Source organism: Molossus molossus, unplaced genomic scaffold (assembly GCF_014108415.1).
Source record: "Molossus molossus isolate mMolMol1 unplaced genomic scaffold, mMolMol1.p scaffold_m16_p_17, whole genome shotgun sequence".
Classification (NCBI taxonomy): domain Eukaryota; kingdom Metazoa; phylum Chordata; class Mammalia; order Chiroptera; family Molossidae; genus Molossus; species Molossus molossus.
In genome coordinates this window covers 22,429,417-22,450,670 of record NW_023425352.1, presented here as the reverse complement: position 1 = coordinate 22,450,670, position 21,254 = coordinate 22,429,417, and the positions used below count along the sequence as shown (strand labels likewise).

At 40.1% G+C, this 21,254-nt stretch overlaps 1 protein-coding gene across 7 annotated transcripts in view; it reads right to left on the bottom strand.

Moving 5' to 3' along the window:
- Positions 1–21,254, bottom strand: part of ARMH3 (armadillo like helical domain containing 3) — a 177,387-nt gene that overhangs the window by 14,174 nt on the left and 141,959 nt on the right. For 4 of the 7 annotated variants that reach the window (XM_036264616.1, XM_036264617.1, XM_036264615.1 and 1 more), the window contains one exon: positions 14,352–14,430. In XM_036264616.1, coding sequence (XP_036120509.1) covers positions 14,352–14,430 — 79 coding nt within the window. Of the gene's footprint in view, positions 1–12,729; positions 12,879–14,350; positions 14,431–21,254 lie in introns of those variants that run through there. The other 3 variants (XM_036264622.1, XM_036264621.1, XM_036264619.1) reach the window with 2 other exon arrangements.

Below are 21,254 nucleotides of genomic sequence, written 5' to 3'. Positions count from 1 at the left end.
AAATAATTTTTGACAAAGGAGTCTAAAACATACAGTTGAGAGAAGAAAGCTCCTTCAGAGAACATTTTGTTGGTTGCCGTTGGGAAGGGGGTTGGGAGAATGGGTGAAAAAGGTGAAGGGATTAAGAAGCACAAATTCATTGCTAGACTGACAAACCTCAAAGGGAAAGGGGTTGGGGGGGTGGGAAGAAATAAACCAAAGAACTTATATGCATAACCAATGGACACAGACAATAGTGTGGGAAAAGGTGGGAGGGGGGCGGGAGTGGGGAGGAGGGGGTCAATGGGGGAAAAATGTGGAACATCTGTAATACATTTTACATCCAACAATAAAGATTTGAAAAAAATAAAAAAATAAATGGTGCTGGGATAATTGGAAAACCACGTGCAAAAGAATAAAACTAGACTACAGTTTGCCCCCATGTATAAAAATGAATTCCATTTGGATCGATGACTTAAATATAAGCTCTGAAATAAATTACATAGCAGAAAACATAGGTGCTAAACTTGTAGACCTTGGTCTTAGAGAAGATTTTATAAATTTGACCCCAAAGGCAAGGGAAGTAAAGCTAAAAATAAATGAATGGGACTATATCAAACTAAAGAGCTTTTGCACAGCAAAAGAAACCACCAACAAAACAAAAAGGCAACCACTGACTGGGAGAAGATATTTGCAAACAACAGCTCTGACAAGAAGTTAATGTCCAACGTATATAAACAACCATACAACTCAACACCCAACAAATGAACAATCCAATTAAACATTGGGCAGAGGACCTGATCAGACACTTCTCCTAAGAAGACATACAAATGGCCAACAGATATATGAAAAGATGCTCAACTTCATTATTAGAGAAATGCAAATGAAAACTACAATGAGATACTACCTCACAACTGTAAGAATAGCTATTATCAACAAGACAAGTAATAAGTGTTGGAGAGGTTGTGGAGAAAAACCAGTTCATGAGAATGTAAAATGGTACAGCCACTATGGAAAACAGTATGGAGGTTCCTCAAAAAATTAAGAATAAAGTTACCATATGACCCAGCAATCGCACTTCTAGGTATCTACCCCCAAAATTTGAAAACATTTGCAAAGATATATGCACCCCTATGTTCATTGCAGCATTATTCACAGTGGCCAGCAAATAGAAACAACCAAAGTGTCCTTTGATAGATGACTGGATAAAGAAGATGTGGTACACATATACAATGGAATACTACTCAGCCATAAGAAAAGATGAAATACTGCCATTTGCAACAACATGGATGAACCTTGAGAATATTATACTAACTGAAATAGATCAGTCAGAAAAAGCTAAGAACCATTTGATTTCACTCATATGTGGGATATAAAAGTTAAACTCATAGACAACAGTATGGTGGTTACCAAAGGGAAGGGGGTTACAGGAGTTGTAAAGGGTAAAGGGAGCCAAATAAATGACGGAAGATGATTTAACTTTGGGTGGCGGGCATACAATGTACTATACAGATCATGTATCATAGAAATGTACACTTGAAACTTATATAATCTTATTAACCAATAAATTTAACTTAAAAATAAAATAAGCCCTGGCTAGTTTGGCTCAGCGGTTAGAGCACTGGCCTTTGAACCAATTAGTCACGGGTTTGATTCCGGTCAAGGGCACATACATTGGTTGCAATTTGATCCTGACCCTGGTCAGGGTCATGTGGGAGGCAACCAGTTGATGTGTCGCTCTCACATCAATGTTTGTTTCTCTCTCTCTCCCCCTTCCCTTCCTTCCATTCTCTCTAAAAAGCAATGAAAATATATCCTCGGGTAAGGATTAAAAAATAAACACATACGTCCAGTAAATCATGACTAGTCAAAAAAATATATAGCCATGGCAATAAGCTTATGGGTTTTTTTTGGTCTTACTATTTCATTTTTGGGGCAAGAATGATTCATACTGATGTGCCAGTCACTCTGAGCTAAAAGTGCTTAGTGTTTCAACAATGCCAAGAATTCCCCTCATGGTTCTCCTCCCTTCTACTCTTCCACCACTGGCATTCTTCCCTGACAAACTAAATGGACTCTGGGGTAGCAATCAACAATATTTAAAATAACATTCAGCCGGGCACTAGCCACATGAGTTTTTTTTTAAGTGGGTACACTTAACCTGGACTTTCTGGCAAACTCAAACATTTGCCAAGTTTAGGGACTTATATTATGGACATCTACTGAAGATTCTGCTTTTGCCTTTTTAATGAAACTGAGGCAGGGATAAAAGATATGAGATGATCATAGCTCTCCATGTGGAGATTCACTCCAAATAAGGGTCATTAGCTAACCTTTTATGGATTTATAATGAGGCAGTATTTCACCAGAGTACAAGTACAAGGAGAACAGGGAGGTTTATTTGTCCTCCTTAGACCTGTAAAGGGTCACGTGGGGCTAATGCAAGCATGCCAAATACATCACGCAGCGAGGTCTACAGGGGAACACACAGGCAAAGGTCTAAGCAAGAAAGCAGTGATCCTGATTCTTACTGTGAAGTCCTCAAGGTTGGGCAGGTATGATTTTTGTATTTTTATAGCTCCTGGCTTGGCACACAGCAGATATTTCTTATGCACAGAAAAAAATAAAATAAAATCTGGGGAACTTGAAGCTAGGGCACCCATTATTCCTTGTCTTATTGCACTAACTAAGGACATTCAGAAGCAGAGAATTCTCAGATCAAAGCGGGTTCTGAGAGACTCCTTGGGGGGCAAGAATTGGTTCTTTTTCAGAATCAGCACAAGGTGATTGAAAAAAGAAAACAAGCCAATAGCACAGAAATCAGAACAAATAGCAATCTGATAACAAAATCATAGACCTCACTGAGTGAGCATCCCTCCCTCCAGTGGGTGCTTTCAGTGATTTTCTGTCCAAGATAACCTGCATATCTTTCCAGGGCACAATTATCCAATATAATTGTTTGGAAATAAGGATCTAAAATATGGACATCTCTTAAGCTAAAAAATATAATACCCTTTACAAGGGTAACTGTTTCCTCTATACAGGCACCCTACTATAACATGCAGAAGTTTTTTTCCCTTTCTATTTTCATCTCATATACTTCAGGACCAAACACAATTTCAGAACCAATTTAAGTTGTTCAGTTCTCCCAGTCCATCCATGTCTTTCAATCCTGCTATCAAAGGGCTCTCCAATGCCCTGAGATTTATTGATCTGACAGACTGGCTCTGCCCTTCAGCAAGGTGGACCAGATAATGAACCTCACAGTGGGTGATTAGTGAGAGGCCATCAGTTGGTTCAAGTAGTAGTGACAGTGACTTTCTTTAATTTCCCCGGGCAGTTGCCCCACCTCTCTGACTTTATTTGGTTGAAGCCCTAGACACCCTTAGTGAAGCTTTTCTTTGCACTAATTACAGATCCACCATGCCCAGGTCCTTACCCTGCACAAGCAAGGTAAGTAATCACACTAAGAGACAACCAAGATGATGAGGGTGGGAGAGCATAACACTAATATCACATCAGGCCTTCTCATTCTCTGTGGTTAATGCAGGGGGGATACTCTGCCCAATTCAAACCAAGATGCAGATGTCTCTGTTCTCCCCACATGAGGTTTCTTTCCTTGGAAACATATCACATTAATTTTGAGAGTCTTCATTTTGCCTTTTTAAAAAACAAAATGGGCCCTGGCCAGTTTGGCTCAGCGGTTAGAGCGTCGGCCTGCAGTCCGGAGAGACCCGGATTTGGTTTCCGCTAAGGGCATGTACCTCGGTTGCAGTTTGTCCCCGGCCCTGGTTGGATCGTGTGGGTGGCAACCACTCGATGTGTCCCTTTCACGTCGATGTTTCTCTCTCTCTCTCTCTCTCCCTCCCACTCTATCTGAACAAAATATCAAAAAATGTCCTTGGATGAGGACTAAAAAAAAACAAAATGGACCCAGCCAGTATGGCTCAGTGATTGAGCGTCAACGCATGCACCAAGAGGTTGCCAGTTTGATTCCCAGTCATGGCACACACCTGGGTTTCGGGCTCGATCCCCAGTAGAGGGCATGCAGGAGGGAGCCAATCTATGTTTCTGTTTCTTTCTCATTAATGTTTCTATCTTTCTCTCCCATTCCTTTCCTCTCTCTCTAAAAAATCAATAAAAACATATTTTTAAAAAAGTTTTTAAAATGGAGCTACTTTAAAAACAATTAAAATTCAGTGAGCAATATTTTAGATTCTGACACATATATTATCTACTAAAAAAATAAATAAAAATTTTTTAAAAAATCACCATGTTCCTTTGATGTGTGAGAAAGTTTTATTTCTTATTAGTGATCTTCCTGGCATGCTTAGATTGAATAAAGAGACTCTTCCCTCACTTACAAAGTTATCATACTGTGCCAGGAGCCTCTATGAAGGCATTTCTGCCTAAATGGCAGCAAACTCTCCAGACCCTGTGTTCAGTGCTTTTTTTACTCAACTGAATAAGTTCTTCCTAAACCAGGATCTTTCCCTATCTCCCAGGAATGAGCCCTGTTATTTTCACTCTCCCTGCTTCTCCACCCACCTTCCTATCCCTGACTAGCCTCTTCCTTCAGGATACCTGTCAAGATCAGCTTGTCAAACATGCCTCAGCCTAGGGAAAAAAGAGAAAAGAAACAAATGGGACTACATTAAACTAAAATGTTTTTGCACAAGAGAAAACCATCAACAAAATGTAAAAACAACCCACTAAATGGGAGAACATATTCACTGATACATCTGATAAGGGGTTAATATCCAAAATTTATAATTAAAAATCAATAAACATATCCTTGGGTGAGGATTAAAAAAAGGGGGGGGGGGGAGTAGGAAATCTTATCTTTTTCAACAGTATGGGTAGACCTAGAGAGCATTATGCTAAGTGAAATAAGTTGGTCAAAGAGCAGGGAGCAGGGGGTCAATGGAGGAAAAAAGGAGGGACATTTGTAATACTTGCAACAACAAAGATAAAAAAATAAATAAAGGCAAGGGATTGTAAGAATTGGGTATTCTAAAATTCTTAGAAATATGGAAGCTAACTCAAATGCTTTTCAAGTTCATGTGATCTAAGATTCAGTAAATAAAAACTAGCTTAAGTTTGTTGGTTTAAGAAAAAAAAAGTCAGAGAAAGACAAATACCATATGATTTCACTTATATGTGGAATCTAATGGAAAAAAAAACCCACAAACAAACAAAAACAGAAACAGATTCATAGCTGTCAGAGGGGAGGGTAGAAGGGGGCTGGGTGAACAAGATGAAAGGATTAAGAGAAAAAAAAACTCAGACTTTGGTTTCAGACAAACCTAGGTTCACATTATGGTTTTAGCACTAATAGCTGTGTGACCTTGTACAAATACTTAGTCTCTTTAGTATCCTTATCTATAAAATGAGAATAATGGTACCTACCTTAAATAGTTGATGTAAGAATTAAGTCAATAAGCTATGTAAAAGTGCCTAGCTTGATAACCACTAGTTGTTCCTTTCCTTTGATCTCTTTGTCTTTTTAAAATCCAAGATACTTCTCCCCTATTTCTGGTAGTACTGCTTACCTCCTGGTCCACATAAGAAAGTGGCCATCCTGAGCAGCACATAATCAGCTATTACATGAACATTCTCAAGATGCCCTATTTCACATAAAGTTGATTTCTAAGGTTAAGCAGCTGTAGGGAAATGAAAATCCCTCTGCTTCTGACTCTGTGCCTGTCTTGCTTTAGTGGATCCAGTGAACAAACAAGTCACATCATGCTTTTTTTTCTGCCAAACAGATGAAGTGAAATGCCAGAATCTAAACAAAGTCAAAAAGGAAGTCAGGGTCAGACAGCCAACACTTGTGTCACATGCTTGCACTCTGTAAGAGTTCCCACAGCAACCATTACTCAGGGTTACAGAGAGGCAGTGCAAAACTATACACTGTTTACACTGTTGTAGAAAAACATGATGCCAAATACAGGAAACTGAGTTATGGCTACCGTGGGTGTCTGAAATCTCAGCTCTCCAGGATGTCTCTGCCAAGAGCTGCTCTAGGATGAGAAAACATCATAGGGCTCTCGGAGTGGGCTGCTCAGAGGCCTAAATTGCCTGAGAGAGAACTTTACTTGGCTGGGTCCCTTGGGGAAAGTGAACCATATTCACCTTCCTGCTCAGAAATCCCTAACTCACAGTTTTACTGCCCTCTTCTCCCAGTCTTCCTGAACCACCAGTGGTGTGCTGGAGCTGGCTCGTGCGCACTTGGCCTGTGAGAGCTGAGTGTTTAATTTTCAAGCATTGTGAGAGCCACTTGGCTTCACATTGGTTGCCACGGTGGGAGCATTCACATACAACACTACAAATCACTCCCTTCCTGCCACTCACCTCCTCTACCAGTTTAAATATTTACTAGCATGCCTAGGGCCAACAACTCTAAAGCTGAAGTATCAGGCTCCATTTTTCTCATAAGCCTGGAAGCTCTTAGGATATTTCTCCAAGATCTTTCTGGGCTTTCTCCTAGATGTTACCAAGTAATAGGTGCCCCCAGGGCCCCTAACAATGTTTGCCCCACAAACTAGGGCTCTCCTCTTACTCATATATCACTCCTCACTGGGAAGATAAGGCTAGGTTTCATTAGGATTTGTAAACACAGTAGTTATTTGTAGTGGCTCTTATCTTAGGATCAGGGGAAAATAAAAAAGTCTACCAACAGCCCAACCAGTATGGCTCACTGGTTGAGCATTGACTCATGCACCAAGAGGTCACTGGTGTGATTCCTGGTCAGGGCACATGCCCAGGTTGTGGGCCAAATCCCCAGTGGGGGCCATGCAGGAGGCGGCCAACTGATGTTCTCTCTCATCGATGTTTCTCTCTCTCTCTCCTGCTCCCTTCCTCTCTCTCTAAAAAAACAAAACAAAAACCTACCAACAGTCCTGGCTGATTTGGCTCAGCGGTTAGAGCATCAGCCCGCGGACCAATGAGTCCCAGGTCCAGTCCGATACCGGCCAAGGGGATGTACCTCGGTTGTGGTTCATTCCCAGCCATGGTCAGGTCATATGAGAGGCAACCAGTCAATGTGTCCCTCACATATCAATGTTTCTCTCTCTCTCCCTCTCTTTCTACCTGAAGATAAAAATGAATGAATGAATGAATGAATGAATGAATGAATGAATGAATGAATAAATAAATAAATAAATAAATAAATAAATAAATAAATAAAAAGACTACCAACAGATGAAAATAATACTTAGCTTCCAAGGCAACCTTCACACTCATTTAACTGTGAAGCATTTTTTATTTGTTTCTCTAATTTTCTTTAACTTACTCCCCAAAATGAACAATACTCTGCTTTGTCATAATACTTTTGAAGATACCTCTTATAATATATAACACTATATAGGCCTCCTCTGAATCCAAAATCCAAAGCTCTAGTAAGGCTGGAGACTTAAAGAAATAATGGGAGGTGAAACTGCATAAAATTCCTAATGTAGAAACCCTTGCAATCTGGATACAGTGTCCTACGGTCCTTGACATACAAGGGTACCAGCAACCACCTTCTGATCATCCCAGAACATTTCTAAATGTGTACATAGATAAATTTCTAGCAGGCCACTGATTGAAAGGAAACCAGCTCCAAGACAGATTTGACCACTCTTAGAAACAGAAAGAATGGTGGTTGCCACAGGCAAGAGGGGGTGATGGGGAGGAGGAGATGTTCAATGAATAGTCTCAATTTTGTGAGATGAAAAAGTTCTAGACATGAACTGCACAACTATGTGCATATATTAACAATACTAACTGTACATTTAAAAATGGTTAAGATGGCCCAGCTGGTGTGGCTCAGTGGTTGAGTACTGACCCATGCACCAAGAGGTCACAGGTTTGATTCCCAGTCAGGGCACATTCCCAGGTTGTGGGCCAGGTCCCCAGCGAGGCACATGCAGGAGGCGGCCAGTCGATGTTCTCTCTCATCAATGTTTCTATCTCTCTCTCCCTCCCCTTTCCTCTCTAAAATCAATAAAGAAAAAAAAATTATTTTATTTTTAAAATTTATTAAAAAAATTTTTTTTCTTTATTAATTTGAGAGAGAGGAAGGGAGAAGAAAAAGAGAGATAGAAACATCAATGAGAGAGAACATCAACTGGCCGCCTCCTTCATGCCCCCCACTGGGGATTTGGCCCACAATTTTTTAAAATGGTTAAATTCTTGCCCGGCCGGTGTGGCTCAGTGGTTGAGCATCAACCCATGCACCAGTTTAATTCCTGGTCAGGGCACATGCCCAGGTTGTGGGCCAAATCCCCAGTGGTGGGCGTGCGGGAGGCAGCCAATTAATGTTCTCTCTCATCAATGTTTCTATCTCTCTCTCCCTTACTCTCTCTCTAAAATCAATAAAAAGAAAAAGAAAAAAAAAAGATGGTAAATTCTGTTAAGTGCTTTCTACAAAAATTTTTTTAAAAATGTATCCCTCAAATGTCTATCACAATCTTCTGAAGCACACAACAGGCACTAAAAGCTACAATACTGATCCCAAATGAAGGTGCGAAAGGAAGAGTGGGCCAATCATTTACTTGCTTTCCAGTGGGATATTTCTTTTTTTTTTTTAATCCTTAACTGAGGACATTTTTCCATTTTTTATTCAGATAGAGTGGGAGGGAGAGAGGAAGAGAGAGAGAAACATCGACGTGAAAGGGACACATAGAGTGGCTGCCACCCGCACAACCCAACCAGGGCTGGGGACAAACTGCAACCGAGGTACATGCCCTTAGCGGGAACCGAACCCGGGTCTCTCTGGACCGCAAGCTGACGCTCTAACCACTGAGCCAAACCGGCCAGGGCTCCAGTGGGATATTTCAAAGAAGCAAAACCAGTCATGAATGTGACTGAAAGCTTAAGGAACTAGGTGCTCAGAGAAGGGTTTTTTTAAAAAAAATTTTTTTCTTTATTGATTTAGAGAGAGAGAGAGAGAGAGAAACATCTCTTGAAGAGCTCTTTTATTTCAACATAGTTCTATGAAGGGAGCATTGCATCACTAAGACAGATGTCCTCAAAGCATCCAAACCCAAGACTTAGCCTGGGGTCAAAAGTTTCTCTTAAATACTTTCCATCTACATTTATTTATTACATTACATTTATTTAGTACAGACAAAAGGGTCACTGGGATTTATTTATAAAACACAGGTTGTATGACTCAGCTATCCTAGGAAATGAAAATCAGGGTGCAGGCCACTGGTGGGGGAGGAGCATATCAAATGATTCTCTATCTAGGGACAGGTCCTTACCAACAAGCCATATTGGGGAGAGAAAGGAGCTAAAGCTCAGTTGAGGGTGGGCAAGGAGCCTGAAGGGCAATTTTTACAAGATGTACTAGAGACAAGCAAACCCAATAGGGAACAAACTGGGAGTAGTTTCATAGTTCTTGGAAAAACAAGCTGTATCTTCTCAATAATCTTTATTCATAAATGTATGTGAAATACAAAAAGGTCAAATGCCCTTACCAAACACCACATACAAATATTAACTCAAAATGGATCAAAGAATTAAATATAAGAGCTAAAACTATAAAACTCTTAGACGAAAACATAGGAGAAAAGCTTCATGACATTGCATTTGGCAATGGTTTCTTATATATGACACTAAAAGGGTAGGCAACAAAAGAACAGACAAGTAAAACTTCATAAAAATTAAAAAGTTTTGTGCATCAAGTGACACTGTCAACACAGTAAACCAGCAACCCACAGAATGAGAAAAAATATTTGCAAATTACATATCTGAAGAGGAATTAATATCCAGAATATAGAAAGAACTCCTAGAACTCAATAACAAAAAAACAAACAACACAATTAAAAAATGGGCAAAGGGCTTGAACAGATATTTCTTCCAAGAAGATAGGCAAATGGCCAATAAGCACATGAAAAGACGCTTATCTTTATTAATGATTAGGGAAATGCAAATCAAAAGCACAATGAGATACCACTTCACACCCATTGTGATGGTGGCTATATATATAAGAGCCAACAGCAGAAAACAAGTGTTGAGAAGGATGTAGAGAAATTGGGATGTAAAATGGTACAACCACTGTGGAAAACCATATGGTGGTTTCTCAAAAACTTAAACATAGAAATACCATTTGATCCAGCAATTTCACTTCTGGATGTATATACAAAAGACCTGAAAGCAGAGACTCAAAACAGCTATTTGCACATCGAAGTTCATAGCAACATTCTTTAAATAGCCAAAAGGTGGAAACAACCTAAATGTCCACTGATGGGTGAATGAATAAACAAAATGTACACTCTCTCTCTCTCTCTCTACACACACACACACACACACACACAATGCAATATTATTCAGTCTTGAAGAGGAATGAAATTCCAGTACAAGCTTCAACATGGTTGAACCTTGAAGACATTATGCTAAGTCAAATAAACCCAATACAAAAGGACAAATATTGCATGATTCCACTTATATAAGCCACCTAGACTATTCAAATATATAAAGACAGAAAGTAGAACAGTGGTTACCAGGGGTTGGGAGGAGGGGAAATGGGGAGTTATTATTTAATGGTTATAAGATTTCAGTTTGGGAAGATGAAAAAGTTCAGGAAATAGATAGTGGTGATGGTTGCACAAAATGTGAATGTACTTAATGCCATTGAACTGTACACTAAAAATGGTTAAAATGGTAAATTCACACACACACATAATAAATATATTTTTATCAATTTTTTTTTATCCTACCCTAAGACATTTTTGCATTTATCTTCAGATAGAGTGGGAGGAAGAGAGGAAGAAAGAGAGAGAGAGAGAAACATCGATGTGAGACATCGACTGGCTGCCACCCACACAACCCCAACTGGGGCGGTGACAAACTGCAACCAAGATACATGCCTTTAGTGGGAACTGAACCCAGGACTCTCTGGTCCACGGGCTGACACTCTAACCACTGAACCAAACCAGCCAGAGCTATTTTTTTTTTTTTTTAAATCCTCGCCCGAGGATATTTTTCCATTTTTTGTACAGATAGAGTGGGAGGGAGAGAGAGGAAGGGAGAGAGAGAGAGAGAAACATCGACGTGAAGGGACACATCGAGTGGCTGCCACCCGCACGACCAACCAGGGCCGGGGACAAACTGCAACCGAAGTACGTGCCCTTAGCGGGAACCGAACCCGGGTCTCTCCGGACCGCAGGCCGATGCTCTAACCGGTGAGCCAAACTGGCCAGGGCATCAGAGCTATTTTTATCAAATTTTTAGAGAGAGAGATAGAAACATCGGTGTGAGAAAGAAACATGGATTGACTGCCCCTTGCATGCCCCCCCACCCCATGGATTGAGCCTGAAACCCCCACATATGCCCTGACCGGGAATCTAATTAGGACCTCTCAGTCCATGAGACAACACTCAATCCATTGAGCCAAACTGGCCTGGCAATTCACACATACTTTATCATGCACAAAAAAAAGGAGTTAAAATGAACAAGCTTCACAATCAACTTCAGACAAATATGACACCTGTGTATACAGTATAAAAATGCATGCACTTCATTACATTAGTAAATGCACACCATTCAGTCACACTGAGGGTATTAACTGATTAAAAAGCTTTGCCCTCCATGACGCCAATGAGAAATAACAGAAAAATGTCGTCTATCTTTTGGACAACAACAACAACAAAAAAAAACCCATGTGAAAGAATGGACTTTGTCTAATAAGCAATAATAGATTTATAAGCATCACCTTGAAATGCCTCAGAGACTGGAATGTGTCTGGGGGCTGTCAGAACTCAAAAACTCACAAATCTCTTGCCAGAAGAAGTGACAGGCGGGGCAGGCAGATCTAACAAAGAGCCCTCTCTGGTCTGCTATCTTACTAGGTGCCATAGATTCCAGTTAACACCTATTTATGGTCTTTAGGTTTTATTGTAGGAGTCCTTTAGAATCTACTTAGGGATTTAGTTCCTGATTTTTTCTTTCTACTTAGTTTGCTGCTAACAATTGCAGGGCCCTACTGCATCTCAAAGCCAGCTTTTTGGGAAGCTGTGAATACACTTAACATTAAGTGATATTCGCATTAATGTTTATAAGTGAAGGGAGAGAAGTGCTCCAACACATGTTGGAGATTAACAAGGCAGTCAAATACTTCTAATCTGATAGTGCTGAGAATAAAATCAAGTGTATCCTAAACTGTCATGTAGTGCCCTTCAAAGTCAGTTAGGAAAGAGAAGCAACAACTATTTTGAGAGCAGTTTTGCAAAGGGTCCCAGAATAGTATCACCCTTCCCCCACTTCCCAAGTGAAAAGGACTGGTAAGAGAGGTAACGAGTGTACAAAAACACCATGAGAACAAGGACTACACTTAGATTAATCACCACTGTTTCCCACTACCCAGCAACATACCTCGTATACAGCAGACCTATAATTATTTATTGACTAAATAAATCTTTGATAGCTGTTACCCTTTCCCCTTTCTCAAACAGAACTGTCTACTCTCCCGCTCCATAGAAATTGTCTCATCTCTGGTTTGTGGACTCTTTCTGAGAGGCACTTTCATCACTTCATTTAACTTTGAAAGAAGTTGGAGGAGGGTGAGGACATGTGCTTGCTAATTATCCTTTTCCAGATTGCCTCATGCACCAGAATGGATTTTTATTATTGGTCTGTGGCTGCTACTGCTGTAGAAAGATTTCAGTCTGACCTTCCCAAGCTGCTGGGGGATGAATACTGCATGTGGCTGATAGGCAAAATGTGTCTTCCTTTCTTTTTAAAGCTTTTAGACTAACCAGAGCTCACTGTGGTAGGAAAGTCACCCCTTCTCTCACTGAACAAACTCAAGATGCTGAATTCTTTTGTATAAAAGTGGTATAGTGTTCTGGCTGGTTTTGCTCAGTGGTTGGAGCATCGGCCTGCGCATCAGAGAGTCCCAGGTTTGGTTCCCGCTAGGGGCACATACAAAAAAAAAAAAAAATTAGTTAAAAAAAATGGTATAGTAAAACCGATCTGAATTGGTCTATTAGAAAAAAGGTAGCATCTTGAAGCATCTTACTGAGAGCAGTGGTATCAAAGAACAGGATTCAGGACTGCTCCATAGGCAGAATAGAAAGAAAGAAAAAAAGAAAAGAAAATGAAGCCATTTATAAAGATAGTTTAAATAAGAGGATGAATTCTCACATGTGGTTCTCACAAAAGAGAACAAATATGTCAAAGGGAACAATTGATATACTGAGTCCTATCTATCTGGCTGAGGAAACAGCCACTGGTGGGTATACTGAGAAGCTTGTCTGTTAGGAAAAAAGGTTTGTTTGGTGCTTCACTGGGAAAACGGAATAGCTTTTAGGAACACTGGAACACATGGTCACATGGTAGCTGGCTCAAAGAAGGGATACACTGATGCACTGGCAAAAAAGGCAGAGCAGAGTATATGTGGGCTTTTAAAAACTGACTTGGAGTCCTGGCTGGTTTGGCTCAACGATTAGGGCACCAGCCCGCAGACCAAAGAGTTGTGGGAACTCAATCCTAGGCAAGGGCACGTACCTGTTGCAGTTCGATCCCTAGCCCTGGTTGGGGTCCTGTGGAAGGCAACCAATCGATGTCTCTCTGTCTCTCTCTCCCTCCCTTTCTCCCTTCCACTCTATCTGAAAATCAATGAAAAAATATCCTCGGGTGAGGATTAAAAAAAAAAGTAGGCTTGGAGCCTGTATACCTAAACTCTCATGAATACTCTGGCCCTCATTTTGTGCTTTAAAAAATAGGACTCAAGAGTCTCATTCTGAAACATCAAGTTCAAGCCCATGCCATGAACTAAAGTCCCATCTCTACTTTTATATAATGCAGAGCCGAGTGCAGGCACTTTGGGAGATGGGGAAATCAGGCCAGACTCAAGGAAAACAAACACACAATGCTATCTGCATCTCCAATTCAGTCCATACTATAGAAAAGCCTACTCAGAAATAAATGAGGCAAACAGAACTCAATTACTAAGGAGAATCTACCCAATGAGGGCTCATGTTTTAACAGGCCAACAGCATCAAATTAAGCTGAACTCAGGATTTTTTCTAACTGGCAATTTCATTCATTTCTAAGTTTTCATTTCTTATTTTCAAAAATCAAAATGACTCTCTGCCCAAAATATAAAAAAAGAAATGCCTTATCACCCACTCTAAAATAAGAATTCTCCAAATTTTCACCTACATATCTTCTATATAATTAAACAAACCTCTCATATGTTACAAAAGCCAAAGCCATTACTATTTAAAGTACTATCAACAAATCCCTTACTAATTCCTTTTAGCAGCCTGCTCTTGCCACTCCCACTAGAAGCTCAGTCACAGAATCACTCTGCTATTAAAAAGAGGGCAACTACTTGATCCTAGCCACCAAGCAGAGTCACTCTGGAGAGAGTATTGGCTTACCTGCTCCTCTGACAGTTGGGATATGTGATTCACAGCAGCATAAGATTCAATTTTGGGGTTAAAGTGGTTGATGATGGCTCTGAAACAAAGAAAGAATATTAATATAACACCAGATCGAAAAAAAGAAGAAATGGGTTAAAAACAAGTATTGTGTACTCTCCGGTTTAGAGTACCAGTGCATGGGAGTGATTGTCAGAGGGTAATTGTCCTCTTACTGAACATGAGATCACATGGGGGTGAACTAATAACTCTGAAGTGAGAAGGGTTTAATAATGTATAAGAGACAACAAAATTAAGCATTTCTGCTTTGCAAATGAACTAGAGAAAATCTCACAACACAACAAAACAAAACCAAGCATCCTTCAGACAAAAACAGGACCCAGTGAGCTGTCCACTAGGGGGCCGTGGTGTTTCAGTCAGAATGAAAAGCAGTTTGCTCGGCTCTGACTTGGGAGAACAGGGCACTTAGGATCTACATGTACGTTAAATATGGTCTCTGAAGAAGCTGAGCTTTGTCAAAGCCTAGAATCAACCTTCATACTTGTTAGTTAATATTTCAAATCAAAATTTTATTTCCAGCCATTGAAACCAAAATCTGAGTGTCATTTTCAAACGCTCCCTCTCCTTTACTCCCTCACATTCAAGATCACCAAGTCTTATCAAATCTCTCTCTTAAGAAATCTCTGAAATCTGAAAGAAATTTATCTGAAACCAATGCCTTGGCATAGGTCCTTGTCGTTTCTTGTCTGGTGTAGCAGAAAAACACAGGTTTTAGATCTAAGTTTAGTATGAGTCCATATTGTTATGAAAATGATTAAATAATTAGGGAGAAGAGACAAATCTTTCAAACAGAACAATTTCAAATAATATGTGTATATAACATATCCTCTTTATGAGGTGGAGTTTAGTTCCCTTTCTCACTGAAAGTAGGCTAGACTTAGTGACTTATTTCCAAAGAATATAGTAGCAAAAGGGAAAAATAGTTAGCTTTACAGTAAAATATCCTAGAGAACACCACTTTAACCAAGAAATGAAGGTGAACATCATCAGTGATGTCAGGTAACCCCTAGTATGATCGAATGAGAAAGGGAACTTCACTTCTTTTGTGTATTTCCCAAAACCCATAACCTCAGTCTGAGAAAAACATCGACAAACACAGATTTGGGGAGACTGTCAAGGTTGTGAAGAACAGAGAAATTGTCACAGACCAGAGGACGTTTGGGAGACATACAAATAAATGCAATGTAATACCCTGCATTGTATTCTGGAGCAGAAAGAGGATGTTACTGGATGAACTGAGGAAATCCAAACAAAATATGGAGTTTAGTTAATAGTAATGTATTGATGCCAGTTTCTTACTGTTGGTAAGTGTACCATGGTAATGTAAGATGGAGGAAACTAGGTTGAGGGGCAGATGTTGCATTTTTTCTGTAGTTCTAAAATTATTGCAAAATAAAAAGTTTATTAAAACATGTGTGTGTGATAGCATAATACAAGTCAATGTTTTCTTTAAATATAACTTATTGTCAAGAATTACAGAACCATTTAATCTAATAGAGGTAATAAAAGTATAAACCAGAAACTTCACAAAAAAACATGGTTTGGAATCCTATTTTGACCACTTATGATTCTGAATGATTTGGGGGAAGCTATATGTTTCACTAGAAGGGAAAAAAAGGAATAATAATACCTATCTTAGCACTTAGCAAGGTACCTAGGAATAATACATTGTAGGCATACAATAAATGTTTGTTGAAAAAGTAACATCTTAAAGGATTCTGGTAACATTTATATAAGGCAATGTCAAACATCTAGCACAATGCCTGGCACACAGCTGGTGCTCAATAAATATTCAATGGATAAATTAAATATGACAGAAACAGGTCATGGCCCTATGCTTTATGCTGCAGAGCATATATGCTGATACTGTTGGCAGAGGGTATGACAGATTTCCCACTCTGGGAATTTATATTTGAAATGAAGATAAAATCATTCTCCAACCTGCCTGGTGACATTCTCATCCCAGAGCTTCAGCTCTCACCAGGTGATTAAGGTCTCCACCAGGCAATCTGAGGGACTATTTAGAAACCCGAGAGATATGGAACAGTCTTAATCCAGTTAGTAGTCTCTAACTCAATACCCACAAAGGGCATAGAGTGTATGTCTCTGCTTTACTTTTCTTGTTGTTTCTTTGGGACTGTTACCTGAAATATCTGAATACTAATCTGAACTACTAGAAATGCCAGGTACAGGGCACTAGGCTTAGGAGGTAAGAAAAATAGCCTGACACTGGCTGTTCTCCCTTCAGATTCTTTGGCAAAGAATTTGATAGCGGGCTTGGGAGCTTCATACTATTGAAACAGAAATATGTCTGAGATAGCAGAGAGATGACAAAACACTGAAACCAGGCTAAGTCATCCCAAACACTGATACATGCCTTTGCAGTGACTGAAATACTTACTTCTCCTTCCCCAGGAAGTTTGGAGGCTACTAGGGCTCACCTGGGTTGTGATTCCACACTGCCCCCACCTGGCGGTGGCCCTAGACTGGGACTTATGCCTGACTAGCTCTCAATGGAAGAAAGATGAGGTACCAGATTTATGAATGAGGGAGCAGTCTCTCTCTTTTTTTTTAAGGATTTCCTTCCCACTGATATCACCTCCAAAAGAATTTACTACCATCTCTTCTGAACACTGTGCGGGGTGAGGGGTCTCCTGAAAGATTCTAATAGTAGCTCTCTCATTTTTACTGATCAAAACTTGACAGACAGCAACTGTCCAGAGCTAAAGTCTAAAATTTGAGTGTTTCAGCACAGAAGAAAGGACATTTTTTTCTAAAAATGAATGAGCAGAATATGAATTTAATTCCCTCCTACCCATTCTACTCAAACCTCCACTCTACAAAAAGGGCAGGTTCAGAGAAGGTGAATACTCAAGCAGGACATAAGTTCCTTGTCCCTGACTAGCCTGGTATAAAATAAAGCTCAGAAAAGGTAGTTGAAGAGACCAGGAAGAGGAGTCTTGCATGCGAAGGAGACTAGGGCAGACTCTATCAGGGCATTCCCCACTAAATTCATATAAATTGAATATTTGCCCCCCCACCTGCAAATTCATATGTTGAAGGCTTAATCTCCAATGTGACTGTATTTGGAGAGAGGGCCTTTATTGAAGTAATTAAGGTTAAATGAGATCATAAAGGTTGGGAACTGATCTGCGCGCGCGTGCACACGCACACACACACACACACACACACACAGAACAGAGATAATGCCTGAAAGGACAGCATGTCTGGGCATCACCATACATGGTAAAGAGATGCGCATTTTCCCTTTTATTTGCATTTTAAGATTGTTTTTCATCTAATCTCAGCCCTTCAGGTATTTAAACAAAACCTAATTTATGCCAGTCAAAAACTTTCATGTTAAAGAATATTTTGAAAAGGGAGACTTGAAGGGAAGAAGAGGAATAGACAGAAGAAGAAATTTGAGTGGGTAATAAATCATTAAACATAGACATTATGAAAAGATTAAGGCTTCCCTTTGACAAAGGTGGCAAGACAATTAAATAAGGAAATAATAGTTTTTTTCAAGAAACAGTGTTGGGACACTTGGGTAGCTACATGCAAAAAAATAAAGCTGGATCCCTACCTCACACCATATACAAAATTAACTCTAAAATAGATCACAGATCTAAATGTAAGATCTAAAAACTATAAAATTCTTAGAAGAAAACATAAGAATAAATCTTCACAAGCCTGGGTTAGGCAATGATTTCTTGGATAGGACACCAAAAACACAAGTGACAAAGAAAAAGTAGGTCAAACTAAAATGATACCATCAAGAAGGTGAAAAGAAAACCCACAGAATGGGAGACAATATTTGGACATCATACACTGGATAAAGAAACCCAATGAGATACCACTTCACACCCAGTAGAATGGCAATAATAAAAAAACAGTAACAAGTGTTGGCAAGGACATGGAGAAATCAGAACTCTCATACATTGCTGGCAGGATTGTAAAACGATATAGCTACTTTGGACAATGATTTGGCAGTTCCTCAAATGTTAATACATAGAGTTATTGTATGACTCAGAAATTCTACTCTTAGGTACATACCCAAAAGAATAAAAACATTATGTCTATAGAGAGCCCTGGCACGGTAGGTCAGTGGTTAGAGCATTGTCCCAATACACCAAGGTTATGGGTTCAATCCCCAGTCAGGGCACAAACAAGAATCAACCAATGAATGCATAAATGAATGGAACAACAAATCAATATTTCTCTCTCTCAAAAATCAATTAAAAAAAACATTATGTCTACACAAAAACTTGTACACAAATGTTCATAGCAGCATTATTCATAATAGCCCAAAAGTAGAAACACCCAAATATCCATGAATGGATAACTGAAGAATCGGTAAACTGAAGAAAGGATAAACAAAATGTGGTATAACTATAATAAAATACTATTCAGCCATAAAAATAAATGCTACAACATGGATGAACCTTGACAATATTAAGTGAAAGAAGCCAGACACAAAAGGCCACATATTATATGATTCCATTTATAGGAAAGGTCCAGAAGAGGTAAATTATTATACATAGAGAAAGTATATTAGTGGTTGCTTGAGGCTGAGGGGAAGGTGAGAGGAAAAATGAAGACTGGCTGATGATGGATAAAGAGTAACTTTTGGCCCAGCCAGTGTGGCTCAGTGGTTGAGCATCCACCAATGCACCAAGAGTCGCTGGTTTGATTCCTGGTCAGGGCACATATCCAGGTTGTGGGCCCAATCCCCAGTGGGGGGTATGCAGGAGGTGGCCAATCAATATTCTCTCTTGTCAATGTTTCTTTCTATTTCTTTCTCCCTCACCCTTCCTCTTATTTTTAACACTCTTGACCACTTAAAAAAAAGAGAAAGAAATGGCTGAAGCTGCCTACATTACTCAGAGAGCCATCCATCCAGGACTACGAAGAGGGTTTAAAGAAATAAGGCCCGCCCTGGCCGGTTTGGCTCAGCGGTTGGAGCATCGGCCTGTGGTACAGAGAGACCCAGGTTCGGTTTCCGCTAAGGGCACGTACCACGGATGCAGTTTGTCCCCGGCCCTGGTTGGTCGTGCGGGTGGCAGCCACTCGATGTGTCCCTTCACATCGATGTTTCTCTCTCTCTCTCTACCTCTCTCTCCCTCCGGCTCTATCTGAACAAAAAATGGAAAAATGTCCTCGGGTGAGGATTAAAAAAAAAAAAAAAGAAAGAAGGCCCAAGAAAAGGGAAAGGATTCTGGGGGCAGAACTTGGTGCACAAAGGGGGATATAATTTCTAACCAAACTTCTAGCTTTTCTTTTTTTTTTTTCTCACCCGAGGATATTTTTCCATTTTTTGTACAGATAGAGTGGGAGGGAGAGAGAGGAAAGGAGAGAGAGAGAGAAACATCGACGTGAAGGGACACATCGAGTGGCTGCCACCCGCACGACCAACCAGGGCCGGGGACAAACTGCAACCGAAGTACGTGCCCTTAGCGGGAACCGAACCCGGGTCTCTCCGGACCGCAGGCTGGCGCTCTAACCGCTGAGCCAAACCGGCCAGGGCATCTTTTCTTTTCTTTTCTTTTTTTATCCTTCACCAAGGACATTTTTGCATGTGTCTTCAGATAGAGGGGTAGGGAGAGAGGAAAGAAGAAAGAGAGAGAAACATCGATGGTGAGAGAGACACAATGACTGGGCCAGGAACGAACTGCAACCGAGGTACGTGCCCTTAGCGGAAACTGAACCTGGGACTCTCTGGTCCGCCGGCCAATGCTCTAACTGCTGAGCCAAATTGGCCAGGGCTCTAGCTTTTCTTAAAGTGGAACTAAATGTTCCATGAGAACAAGAACCAAATTAATTTTGCTCACCAAAGTATTCTCAGGCCTTTAGCAAAATGCCTGGCATACTGACATATTTTATTTTTAAAGTTAAACAAATGAATGCAAGTCTAAGAAGGTTTCTGTCCAGTCTCACCACAAGCAAGGAGGTCCATGATCACCAGATATTCTCTAAAAGTATGAAAATAACAGTAAATATATTTTATGCCCATCCTGGGTGAAAAGGTGTCTCAGACATGAACAGCTGTATTCCAAAGAAGTAACAAAAGTTGTCACTAAAGACAGTAAAGGTTTTTCATTTTAAGTCATACCAGGAGGCCAGAGAAAAACTTTCTGGCATTTCCTATTAATCTAGTATCTTCTAAAAGTAAAGCCTAAGTTTTTGTTTATTTGGGGGTGGGAAGTGGGAGAGCAGTGGGGGAGTGTGTTACACTCTGGTACTTGGTCTCCTAGTGCAACTGAATTAGTCACAAAGGGGAAAGAGAAAAGAAAAAGACAGTAGCATAATCAAGGAAAATTGTGAAAGCCAGCCATAGTGAGGGATGACTCTGCACCCAAACACCTTTAATGGCAAGAATCTGGGCCACCCTTCAAGCAACTGTCAACTTCTGACTGCTGAAGACAGGGGTCACTTATACAAACTGAAGCAAAATGAAGTGGACAGATGGAATAGCAAGGCCAAGTTGGGGATTTCTTGGTCCATTTTTAACTTATTCTCTCTGACTCATGACTCTGCAAAGCAGCTTTCTTTTCCCTAGTGCTGGATGGATGATGGCTAAAACACATAGTTAAAGCCCAACTTACCCAAGATATGCATGGAAACGTTGCATTAACAATGTAGGCAATGTAGCTTAAGAGAAAATGTGGATTTTTCCTCATATCCAATGTAAATCTAAAACAAATCCTCCAAAGATGCAATTTTTCACAATACCAGCTATCTCCCACAGACAAGGGAAGCATCTAAGGGTCTTTTATGAAACAATAAATAAATAATAGTTTCATTCAGGAGCCCAGAACATGGTGATGGTTTCCTAACTAAGCT